The following is an 11,474-nucleotide window of genomic DNA, read 5'->3' as shown; positions in this document are numbered from 1 at the left end:
TGTAACCACGAATAATGTGTTTTGGAAACTAACTGCACAACATGCAGCACTATTAGTTCTCTCAGTCTCAGAGCAGCATTTCTAATTTTGACTGAAACTGTCAGAGAAAACGGCAGCTTTGAGCAAGTCAGGATATTAGTTTACAGAGGCTGTTAAAATTATATGTCTAACGTTAAAATGTTGGTGACACAATAATTTCATCCTAATGGTACTGACATATTCATAGGGTTAATTTTTGAGACAAAATGTCATGAGGTAGTCATGATTTTGCAAATATCCACCTTGTATTGCAGTTTGCACAAATTGTTTTAAAAATGCACTCACCCTGCAAACATTACTGATGAGTCAAGATCTGCACAAATTGACAGAAACACTGAAGCAGCTCCACATTTTATTGTCATGTATGTCCTATTTGTCAGGTGACAGAAGAACCAACACAAAGCTCAGAGAGCAATGGTGATGCAAGATCACAGGTGAAATTGGATCATGAGGCACATATGTGACTGCATGTATGTGGAATGTCTCACTGTTATTCATCAGGTGACAGAGGCAGCTCTGCCATGTTGTAGCTCAGACAGAGGTGAAGAGGCGAGGTCACAGGTGACTGACTGATGATTTGGTGCTATAGATTAACTAGTATTTATTATCATGACAATAATTGTTAGGCTGCTGATGTAAATTGATTCACTAGTGTATATTTGACAAAGAATCTGAATTGACATGTCTCACTTTTTATATGGCACGAATCAATGTGTTATTTTATCAGGTAGCAATATGTCCTAGTGCAGTCAGAGGGGAAGAGCCAGGGCCAAAGGTGAGGCACATCAAGCACAGAATAATAATTGTAATCTGAGGATAAAACGCAGGTACTGAGGCTGAAAGAAGCTTCAGTGCTCTCAGAAGACTAAAAAGATGGCTAAGGTCAACAATGACTCAAATGAGATTAAACAATGCTGCTGTATGTCCACCAGGAGAGACTGGACAGTATAGATGTAAAACAAATATGCCAGCAGTTTATCTCAGTTAACGAGAGGAGCAGGCATGTGTTTGGCTCCTTCACATAGTGGACATCGAGTTGTTGTGTGGGACACCAGTAGTTCATGTTTAGAACAGAAAATCTCAGCTCACTGATTTGATCGGGGCAATTGTGCCTAAACTGTTGCATAATTTTGCTGAGAGATCTTTTACTTTGTGGTAATCTTAGATGAGTAGTTTTATGGACAAAAACCAGCAGGTCATTCAGTGTTCCCTTAGTGCCAAAGTATAACAGATGTTGGTGTACTGTAACTGAAGTAATGATGTTAAGTCCTTAAAGTCATATTCTTTTATTGTCATGACTGTATTTGAAGCTATTTTTATTTTTGTATGATACCTGATTTATATGGATTATGGCTGAAGTACACTAAAGCCTAAAATACTTAGTCATTTGTTTAATAGTAATTTAACATTATATAATTCACATATAAAACTATGAATTGTGATTTTAAATGGTTTAAAAGCACGTAGAATAGTATATGTAGGCAAGTATATTTCTCCTCTTTTTATTAAGAAGCAAAACAAAAACAAAAAGAAAAAGAAACAGGGCAGAGTTCAGTGGTTGAATCATCCGTCCCCACCAATGCCAAAACCAAATCTACGCCCTTGCGCGTCACAGAACATAAATGACAATTCATAAATATCTGGAGTAGATGAAAGCCCTCTAGCTCAATGAATTAATATGCTTCCTTAACAACAAATGTTTATTTTAAAGATTTATACGTTCCTCTTAGGTTCTCAAACTGTGGGACAGTTCCCACTAGTGGTGGGTGGTGGTACTGCAGGTGGGCTCTGCACAAGCGAAGACGTCTCTTGTGATTTTATTTCAGGTTGGATCTTTGTTGGTGTTGACCGAGTGAATGATTGTGTGAGCTTCTTTTGGTTCGTGAAGTCAGGTTCAAAAGATGACTCAACTCACTCGTGCTTGGCTGCAATTTTGCTTTTTTAATAAGCAGATGGATTTTCCCTCATAAAGTCTTTTTTTTCTTCTTACAACCATAGACATGTTTATATCATTAAAAAAAAGAGGAAATGTAACACAAATCGCACCTTATACATACATACTGTGATAACTGTGTCCAGAGTGGCGCAGACAGACACAAGGCTTTTTTTTTGTTTTGTTTTTTTGCTTTTTAGCACAAAAAATGAGTGACTGAGTATGGCCTGCTAAAATGTCGCCATGAGTAATAGTAGATAATGAACCGTACACAGGATAATATATCCTTTTATAACACCTTTTTATAACAGATTCTTTTTAAATCAATGTACATCCCAAAAGCATGATCATAAATAGCACATACACTGTGTATAAAAGAGGAACAAAACCAAAAAACAACCAAAGAAAGCAGAGCATGCCTTCCAGTGATAGGTACATTCACTTTTTCCTTTTTTTTCTTCTTTTTTCTCCACATGGACAGCTTAGACATACACAACAAACATCATCCCATCAAATATCAGCTAAAAGACATTTGACCAGAATCAGCCATGCCCTTTCAGCTCAACTCCGAAAACAGGTTTTTTTTAATGTCTAAATGGTTCAAAGTGATACTAAAAAAAACCAAAAAACACACACTAAATCATCACTGAGACTTCCAGCTTTTAAAGTTCCTCCAGAGACGCGGCAAGCAAAGAGAGATCGCAGCTTTATCACGGAGACATGATCGCTGTTTAGCTACTGAGAAGAATCTCAACATCACACGGATACTGTTTGGATACTTTATGGACAGAGACAGGAAAGAGAGGAAGAATATGCAGAAACACACGGACGGTTTGAGTTAGTTGCTACTAGTTTTTTTTTGTTGACAGGTTAACAGGCAGATTAAATGCTACTTATCACAGCCAGAGCCGGGAGAGAAGAGGAGCTACTGTACTGGTGAAGAAGAAGAACAGGCATGGCTCAGAGGACATCGCGGACGGTTTGAGTGCATGATGAGTGCAAGTGTTTCCCCACAGGTGCAGTAAAGCTCAGACTAACCCTTGTAAGCTCACATCAGTTAGTTTTAGTGTCACACGACGGATGTAGAGCTGCTTCTTCTTTTCAGTCCTTCCATTAAGCATATTTACGGAGGAGAGGCTAAACATGCACAAAGTGGGAGCTGATAAAAATGGAAGGGATCATTCACTCGTTCACTCACTCCACCAAATAATAAAGATCGGAAAGAAAAAACAAAACGATGGCTTTCATCTGAACAAAAACTATTGACAGCAATACCAACATGTACACTATAATACAGCAATAATATATATTAAAAGAGAAAAAATTCAAGTTCTGACGCAGTAACACTGATGTTTCTGAAATGTGGGGGTGGGGGGTAATAAAAGGCTGCGGGCAAAGAAAGACAGAACAAAACACGTATGGCTGACTGACATCTCATACTGCAGGTCAAGTTCGCGTGACACCCGACGCTCTGCGCTACAACCGCAGGTTGGTGGCTTTTTTTTCTTTCATTTTTTTTTCCAAATTCTTTTACGACTCAAGAGTGCAACCAAAGTGCTCTCTGTTCATTGTGTAATATTAAAAAAGAGAGAAGCCAGCAGTAAACAGAGGAGAACCGACGCAGAAACAAAAGTGGAACCTGAATTTCAGATACTTATATTTGCAAAACAGGCCGTAGAGACTGATCACCGATGAGCAACCCAGCAACCCAGCAGCAGCACTGGACTGTCTCTTTATGTACACCTTTTTTCCTCCTCTTTAATATAATAATAACAATAATAATAATAATTAACATACAGCTGTAAGAGACAGTTCCTTCAAACTGAAGAAAAATTGTGATGGAGAAGCATGCAGCCTCTTGGCTGGTGTGTCCTGTGTAAACGAGAAAAGCAGACTTAGCTTGGTGCTGGTTACAGACAAGTTGGTTGTCCGCCAGTTCGGTCAGTATGGCTACATTTCTTTTGGGGGGCTTTCACCATCTGCCCGCATGCTAAAAAATAAAGACGAGGCTCTGAAAGGTTTGGCTTTGCAGGTGTGGGTGTGGTGTCCTGTGTCTCGCCACCCGTCCTTCCGTTCCTCTTCCCCCACCCCTCCATCTCCTCTGACTGACCCCTGGGGCTCCAGCAGGGGTCAAACGGTTCAGATCAGAGGATCAGCGAACACAGTTAAACTTGTCTTTTTGCTTCTCTCCAGATTTCACATTAGTCGTCAGTCATCCTTCAGTGACCAGCTGCTGTTTTTGTCCCTCTCTGTCAGAATCGCCTTCCTGCTTTGACTGGACCAAGGGAGGAGGTAAGGCTGGGCACCAAGGAGGGGCAACAGGCGACTCTTGGCGTAAACCTTGCCCCATGACCAGCCTCATTCTGCCCTAAACTCGTCTTCCTCCCGTTCTCACTCAGCCTCCCGCGAATGGTCGTTTCGGGGTCAAACCATGAACTCGTTGTTGCCGTACAGAACCAGCTGCTGCGGCCCCGAGCCGAAGTCCGACTCCCTCCGATGGCTTCCCGAGGGCTCCCGTGGCGAGCTGCGGCTCAGCCTGAGCCTGTGCCGCGTTTTCCCGGTACTTTGGCCCCCCTCTGCCTCAGCCAAAGGGGTCCCCAGGCTGCAGGAGGTGAGTAAGGGCCCGGAGGAGGAGGAACGGAACCTGTAGTGAGGGGAAGGAGAACCAGACGCGTTGGAGGAGAGAGAGGAGGAAGGGTGATAGGAGGAGACGGTGGAAGTGGAGTCTGCTGAATCCTGGGAGTCGGGCTGGCGTCGCAGAGCTCGCCTGCTCTTCGCCTCTGACTTTCTGGATCGGATTGTGCCGCGATCTGTGAAGAAGAACACACAAAGATGGCAGTGATAAGAGAGAGTTATTATTATTATTTATTACACAAAAAGCAACTAATTGAATTACAAAATTAGGAAAATTTACTTTCATGTAGACAATTTCACATGGTTATCCTTTATTAGACATAAATAGAATATGATTATCTGACTTTACCTGGAGCCATTAAGCCATTACCTTAAACGAATATAAGGATGATGAAGGTTGAGTGAGAGTGTGAGTTGGCAGCATTTATATAGGATCTTTGGATTACATCGTTACCTGCAGTTAGTCACAGTAAGCAGGGACTGAAACATGAACACAAACACTGACACGCACCAGAGGGGTCAGAGGTGGCTCCCTCCGTATCCATGGTGATATTCTCTGAGCTGTCTGCTGTACCGATGGAGGCTTCAGATTCAGGAGTTTCATCATCGGATGCTCGCGGCTCCAGGATCAACATTTCATAGGTCAGCTCCTCCCTGTTGACAGACACATTAAAGGTCATATTTTAAGTTTTGGGATATTTATTACTGTATGCAACTGACCCAAAGCCATCCACATAGAAGCACACGGCAGCTACAAGACAGAACAAAAATAAATTTTATGTTTGCTCTGAGTTTCCAGGTTTTAAAGCCTGCACTGTTGTCTGACTTTAAATATGTAACATGTGTAACAGGAATGCACAACTTAAATGTAACAGTATGACCACAGAAACGGCATACTTTTCTTTCTGCAGACTCTCAATCTGCTCTGCGAGGATTCGCTCCTCCTGCTGCATCGCCAGCTCCTGCTGGTCATTGAGCACGGCCTCTGCTGCGTCCTCCACTCCTCCTCCTACGGCAGTTTCTCCATCAACCCCAGAGGGCGCTCTGGGGCTGAGAGGAGGTGAGGTCGTGTGGGTGGTGCTTTGCCAAACACGGCTTTTGCTCTGCAAGTACACACACACACACACACACACACACTTATAGAGACAGTGTGTTAGCGGAAGTCCAAAGTGACCAGAATGTTCAGGGAGAGACAGTGATGAAGCACACAAAGCTAAGCTGCTACAGGTGTAGGTGGATGCTCTGACCACATACTGACTAGATAGACTGAGCACAGTTCACCACATCACTGCTAAAAAGAAAGACTATGAGGTCAGGTGATAATCACTACGAACAGTTACACACAATCACTTCATACACACACACACACAGGTTGGCATTACCTTAACTTTAGCTGTGTTAGGCTGTACATTGTAAAACAGAAACAGAAAGCAAAGAGCGATCAGTGGGGCTACAGTTAGTGAGCTGCCTTTTTTGAGAGAAGCATAAACATTCAGCAGTGATTAAAGAACAGTGACGGCAGCCGTGAAGCTGTAGAAATGCACACTACTGCTTATGATGCAGCTCTGCTAACCTGAAATAGTTGATGTTATTAAGTTAGCCTCAATGCTTTCGTAGCCGAAAGCATATGCTTTCTATTTTCAGGGTTTATTTATAGTGCAGTTTGTTTTTGGAAATGTTAAACGTCAAGTGTGAACACGGCACAAAGTCTTTTAATGTGAGAAGATGTCTCCTATGGAACATCTGGATGTAGCTAATATATATGTGTGTATATATATATATATATATGCTTACTATGTACTAGTCAAGATAATGGCTTACTTTGCCTCCCTCCAGACTTCACAGAACATCACTATTTATGTTTATATTAATAATTAAATCTACACAAACAACAAAGCTACAGTACATTATCTGAGAAACAATGTAGTGTATAAATACAGTTTATACAAACAACAATGCTTGGAGAGGCTACACTGCACATAAACACTGTTTTGTGTTTAAAATGCTGTGGCTTATTTGACTTAAAGGTCAGTTGTTCAACTTTTGCTTGACTGTAAAGTCAACTTTAGACTGTAGCAGCCATTGATTTAAAGCGTCAATTTGAACATTTCGTCTGCTGTTGTCGAGGCTTTTTGAAACCAGAGACAGAGAAACTATGGACACCGTATCCTCATGTAGCTGTGGACTGCTGTGAACATAAAGCAGCCATTAGCTAAAGCACAAGCTGCTTTGCCGTCTCTTGTAGTCTAAGATGAACACCAGGCTTTATGAAGGGTATGAAGAAAATGTTTACTGAGGTCATAAATGACTGTAGCAAAAAGGTCGTTTTTCCCCATTGACTTCTACAGTCTGATTTCTTATGGCAACCAGACGAGCTGCCCCCTGCTGGCCAATAAAAAAAAATCCTGATTTAAAATAGTTCATCAATGGCTACATCCATCTCTTTTATACAGTTTTATGATGTTGAAGTCGGCCTCTTTTGATATACTGCTAATGATGACGACAAACCAGTATATTTAAAAAGAATTGAAGCAATAACTTATAGCTAATATTAAACGTAATAATACTTAATATTAATACAATAAATAAACGAGCTAATGTTTTTATTTGAGTACAGTTGTGCTTACAGACCCTCTCCACCTTCCTATACTTCTGATTATCATCAATATAATCAATAATCAGTTGCTAAACAGAAGACATACATTACATACATTATTTCAAATTACAACTGAAACTGTGAGAAAATGATTACCAGCAATGTTAATTATTTAATACAAACACCCGACGTGGCTGCCAGAGGCCACGTTGCTATAATAAACGATATAACAATGCCAGCTGAAAGACTTCTGGTGTTGTATGATTTGCTGCGCTGCATGTTAGCCAACCCACTGATAACAAAACAGCAACACAAACAAAGAGTCAGACACCTGACATAGAAGTAGCTTACAGGTATATGAGATGAGTGGTGTTACAGACAGCATGAGTGGACGGAATTAAGAGACTGATGGACAGGACAGGACTGGTGGTGGGCGGGTACATGTTGTGGGAGGGGCATACATACCGGGGTGGTAGTGCGGGTAATGCTCATAAACCTAACGGCAATTAGTACGGGTTTCTGGAAGGAGGGTGTGGGGGAGGAAAGGAGGAAGGACAGGTTAGGATTAAGGAGCGGTGAAGGTTATCATTTTAGTATGGATCTGGTTATTTTACAGGTCAAAAGAGGTTTCCAGATTAAAATGAGCTACAGTTGGTTAGAAAGAGAAAGATCTGAAGAAATCTTCCCAACCAGAAAATACCCAGTGTAAAAAGACGCCGAGGGAGGAATTGATAGGCAACTGAACAATGCTGAGGTTCGATTAAAAAGTTAATTAACAGGAAATTCCTAAGTGGGCAAACGTGAATTCATGATTCATACCAGGCTGAATGCAAGTCTTTGTAACAGCCTCAAAAGACGACTTTTCACCTTTCACTTTTCAACAAAGATAAAACTCAGACATTTCTGTTTCTCTCACCAGTTAATGTGTCTTTGCTTTTGTTTTTTGTCCTTGGTGCATTGCAGTTTTATGACAGCAAAAACTATGTAAGAGCCCAACAAGGGTCTGCTGTGGGAAGTTGGGAACTAGGGTCTACTGTGACTGGCTGACCAGATCTGGCCCAGAAAACAACAACCATGGACGTGTGGCACTTTACACATGCTCTACCTATAAGAACAAATCCAGGCGAGATAGCTCTGAACCTGCAAATCATTAAAAAACACTCTTATTTGGAAAGTGTGGATCCATGTGGATGCTGGAGGAATTTGGTTGTCCTGTGAAGCACAAGTTAGCTCATCTTCCCGAATAATGCTTTCGAGAAAGACAGATTACACAGCAGGATGCTCCTTAGGGAGTACAATAATTGCATTCCTGGGTGAAATCATGTAATAGAAGGTATACTGTATAATGTTACATACTGTATTTAGGCATGAGCTGCTTCCTGCTGAAATTTTCAATTTCTCCAATTTTGAATCTTTTAAATGAACCTCTTATCTCAGTTTCTTGCCGATTACTTGCATGAATAGTGGCTGCATCATCACCATTTACTAAAACTACGCAGTTGGAAAGTACGTCAGTCCACTAGGGTGCTTTTGAGAACTTTACACTTTTCTTCTGAGGTTATTGTTTCCCTGGTATAAATGATCTTATGTGTCCCAAAGAGACCTTTGACGTAAAGAATTAAACTCCTGTGAGGTATTATTACAGCAGAATAATTCACAAATGAATGATTCAAACAAGTGTCCATCCCCTTCAAATGCTTTTTTTGGGTCACCTTTTTGCATGTGTAAGAAAAACACAGCAAAAAGTGTTGATGACACATGTAAAGAAACACACAGGAATGAACTCCTGCCATGGCGACAACCATGCCAGCTGCTCGTGGAGCTGAAAACGGATCCATTTTGATGAGGAGTGAGAGGAAGGAGTAAATAAAAAATAAAAAACTTTCGCTCAATGACAACCTCAGCCTCTATGCTAACACCTACTGCACTTTGATCTTACCATGGACCTCCTGATGTGGGTCAGCCTGCTCTTGGCTTTGTTCTCTGCAAACTCCAGACTGCTGATGTCCTTCAGACGAGCCTTGTACTTGCTCATCTGCTCGTTGATGATCAGCTCCACACACCTGCGGACCAGAGAGCCATTTAAATTGGAAGCAAACAGAGCAGAGATGCTCTGGTACCCTATGATAGGCTTGGACACACTTGGATAAGGAGATGTTTGTTTTTCTTGAAAACCCCCTTTTCAAAATGTAAGAGGCTGAAGTTTTTTTTGTTGACATCAGCCCAAAGATGCAGTTACATTTAGATGTTATTAAGCTGTAATTACAGCAGTATACCAGGTTTCTGGCACTTAATGAATAATGACTGTAAAATTGCAGGGTCAGTTTGTGAACATACGCTGTGGTCTTGCTGATGTCTTGGACGCTCTGCAGTGGGTCAATGCTGTCGGGGCAGCGAAGGATGCAGGGAGCAAACACGATGGCGAGGGCGTTGGCTGACATCCTGTTTGTCTCCTCCTGCAGGGCAATCCTGTAACAGCATAATACTTTTAATCCTGATGTGCAATTCCCACTGAACACAGCTCTAATCCAGTGTGTCTGACGACTAGTGAAAATAATAATATATATAATAGGCCCTGAAACCTCTGCAGCTTCGACCTGATGCTCAAAAACATGATTCAGATCTTATTATAAAACCCTTTTTTCCAGGCACAAGCTGTTTGCCTGGTCATATTGATTCAAGTCATCACTCACCTGACCAGATGGAAGATGAGGCGCTCCAGTGTGCTGAGATGTGTCCTGCTGAGCTGGTCGATCACAGAATACACTCCGTTGATCACCTCCCGCTTGTCTGGCTGACCTGAAAAGGCAGAAAAACACCACAGAGTTCAGGCAAACGCATTTTTTCAAGCTAACTCGGTCCTGGGCTGAAAACCAGCAAACAGACGGTAAAGAGCATAAGCATGAGTTTACCCATGGCTCTCAGGAACTCCTCGTAGAGTTCAAAGGTCATGAGAGGGCTTGGCAGGTCACGGAGCCACTGTTTGAGCACACTGGCAATAACGTGGATATTGTAGTCATCCAGATTCACGCTGCTGACATCTGAAAGAGCATGATTTCAGACAAGTTAACATGGTTTCTCTTTGATCTTTGGTCCAAATGATGCAGTAGTTCATACATGTAGTTTAAAAATCATTTAATAAACGGCCACGAAAACTGGCAGGATTCAAGTTTATTTTAGCTTTTAGTCCTCATTAAAAATTCCTTTTTTTCCATAACAGTGCCATCTGTCTCAGCTGTACTTTGTAATTAGTGATAATTAGTCACCAACTAAACCACATTTTTATGACAGTACACATTTTCACCCATAAAACCAGCTCATTAGGATGGCGACACGTACTTTTTAGGATCTTTATTTTCTCAATTTGACTTTCAGACTTGTTTCACACTTTTAAACGCCCCGGCAGGAATCCTGTAATATGTATTTGGAATGTGTGTCTCATTGATCTGTGAGTCAGCCTCACCCGTGTCCAGCCCCTGTCGGAGTTCTTTGATCTTATTGGTGGAGCCCGACTTCCTGTAGATGCCCTCTGTGTAGAGGCCGTGCATCTCGATGTAGTTGATGAGCTTCTCCACCAGCTGGGGTACGGTGCGCTCCTCGCTGGTCAGACGCGACAACTCCACGCCGAACTGCCGTGACGACAGCTCCGGGTCGTACTTGTTTGCAAACGTAAATAATGCTGCACATTAAACTGAACCACTGGCAGGCTGCACAGACCAGTGACCGTTACAGCTCGATGATGAAGGATGACGTAAACGTAAACTCCCATCTGCATTATACAGTAATATCTACCTAAAGCTGGTAAACATCTGTGTGTACTGATGACGCACGGGACTTTTTATTTATTATGACTTCCTTTCTTTCAGGGCTAAAATTCTTTCAGTAGGATTAATGGAGAAAAACTTGATACAAACTCCTTTAGTCATACTGTAACACATTCAGACGACATCAAACCACAAAATAAACCAAAAGGGCAAAAGGTGATTATTTTAGCTAATGATTATACTGCGCTGTGATTTCGATTGTTGGCTACATATTTTGAACGGCGGAGAGAACCCGTGTCATCTTAAAACAAGTGTCACATAAAAAAAGGAACTCCACCTACCTTCTTGCTGCACTTCGTGGTCATTTTGGAACAGCACTTCCTGTGGCAGGCGTAGCGACACACTGTAGACAAAACAAACGACAATCAGACGGGAGGCATTTCTACAAACTCCTCACAGTCACGACAGCGGCAGTCGGTGCTGTAGACATTTACCACCTCAAAGGCTA

General features: G+C 41.8%; 1 protein-coding gene across 2 annotated transcripts in view; it reads right to left on the bottom strand.

Moving 5' to 3' along the window:
• Positions 1–2,235: 2,235 nt before the first annotated feature.
• LOC146704988 (unconventional myosin-IXAb-like) overlaps positions 2,236–11,474 on the bottom strand; it is a 159,606-nt gene continuing 150,367 nt past the window's right edge. For both annotated transcript variants that reach the window (XM_085462491.1, XM_085462492.1), the window contains 11 exons: positions 11,308–11,369; positions 10,666–10,858; positions 10,115–10,243; positions 9,896–10,001; positions 9,540–9,671; positions 9,142–9,265; positions 7,668–7,721; positions 5,989–6,009; positions 5,504–5,709; positions 5,118–5,260; positions 2,236–4,782 (listed from right to left, as the gene is read on the bottom strand). In XM_085462491.1, the coding sequence (XP_085318617.1) occupies positions 4,397–4,782; positions 5,118–5,260; positions 5,504–5,709; positions 5,989–6,009; positions 7,668–7,721; positions 9,142–9,265; positions 9,540–9,671; positions 9,896–10,001; positions 10,115–10,243; positions 10,666–10,858; positions 11,308–11,369 (1,556 nt within the window). In that variant the 3' untranslated portion in view covers positions 2,236–4,396. The remainder of the gene's footprint in view (positions 4,783–5,117; positions 5,261–5,503; positions 5,710–5,988; positions 6,010–7,667; positions 7,722–9,141; positions 9,266–9,539; positions 9,672–9,895; positions 10,002–10,114; positions 10,244–10,665; positions 10,859–11,307; positions 11,370–11,474) is intronic.

Source organism: Copadichromis virginalis, linkage group LG7 (assembly GCF_057382275.1).
Source record: "Copadichromis virginalis isolate Kocher_CV1m ecotype Utaka linkage group LG7, C_Virginalis_male_GT1.1, whole genome shotgun sequence".
Taxonomy (NCBI): Eukaryota; Metazoa; Chordata; class Actinopteri; order Cichliformes; family Cichlidae; genus Copadichromis; species Copadichromis virginalis.
Note: the sequence above shows the minus strand (reverse complement) of the source record. Positions and strands in the feature narration are given on the sequence as shown.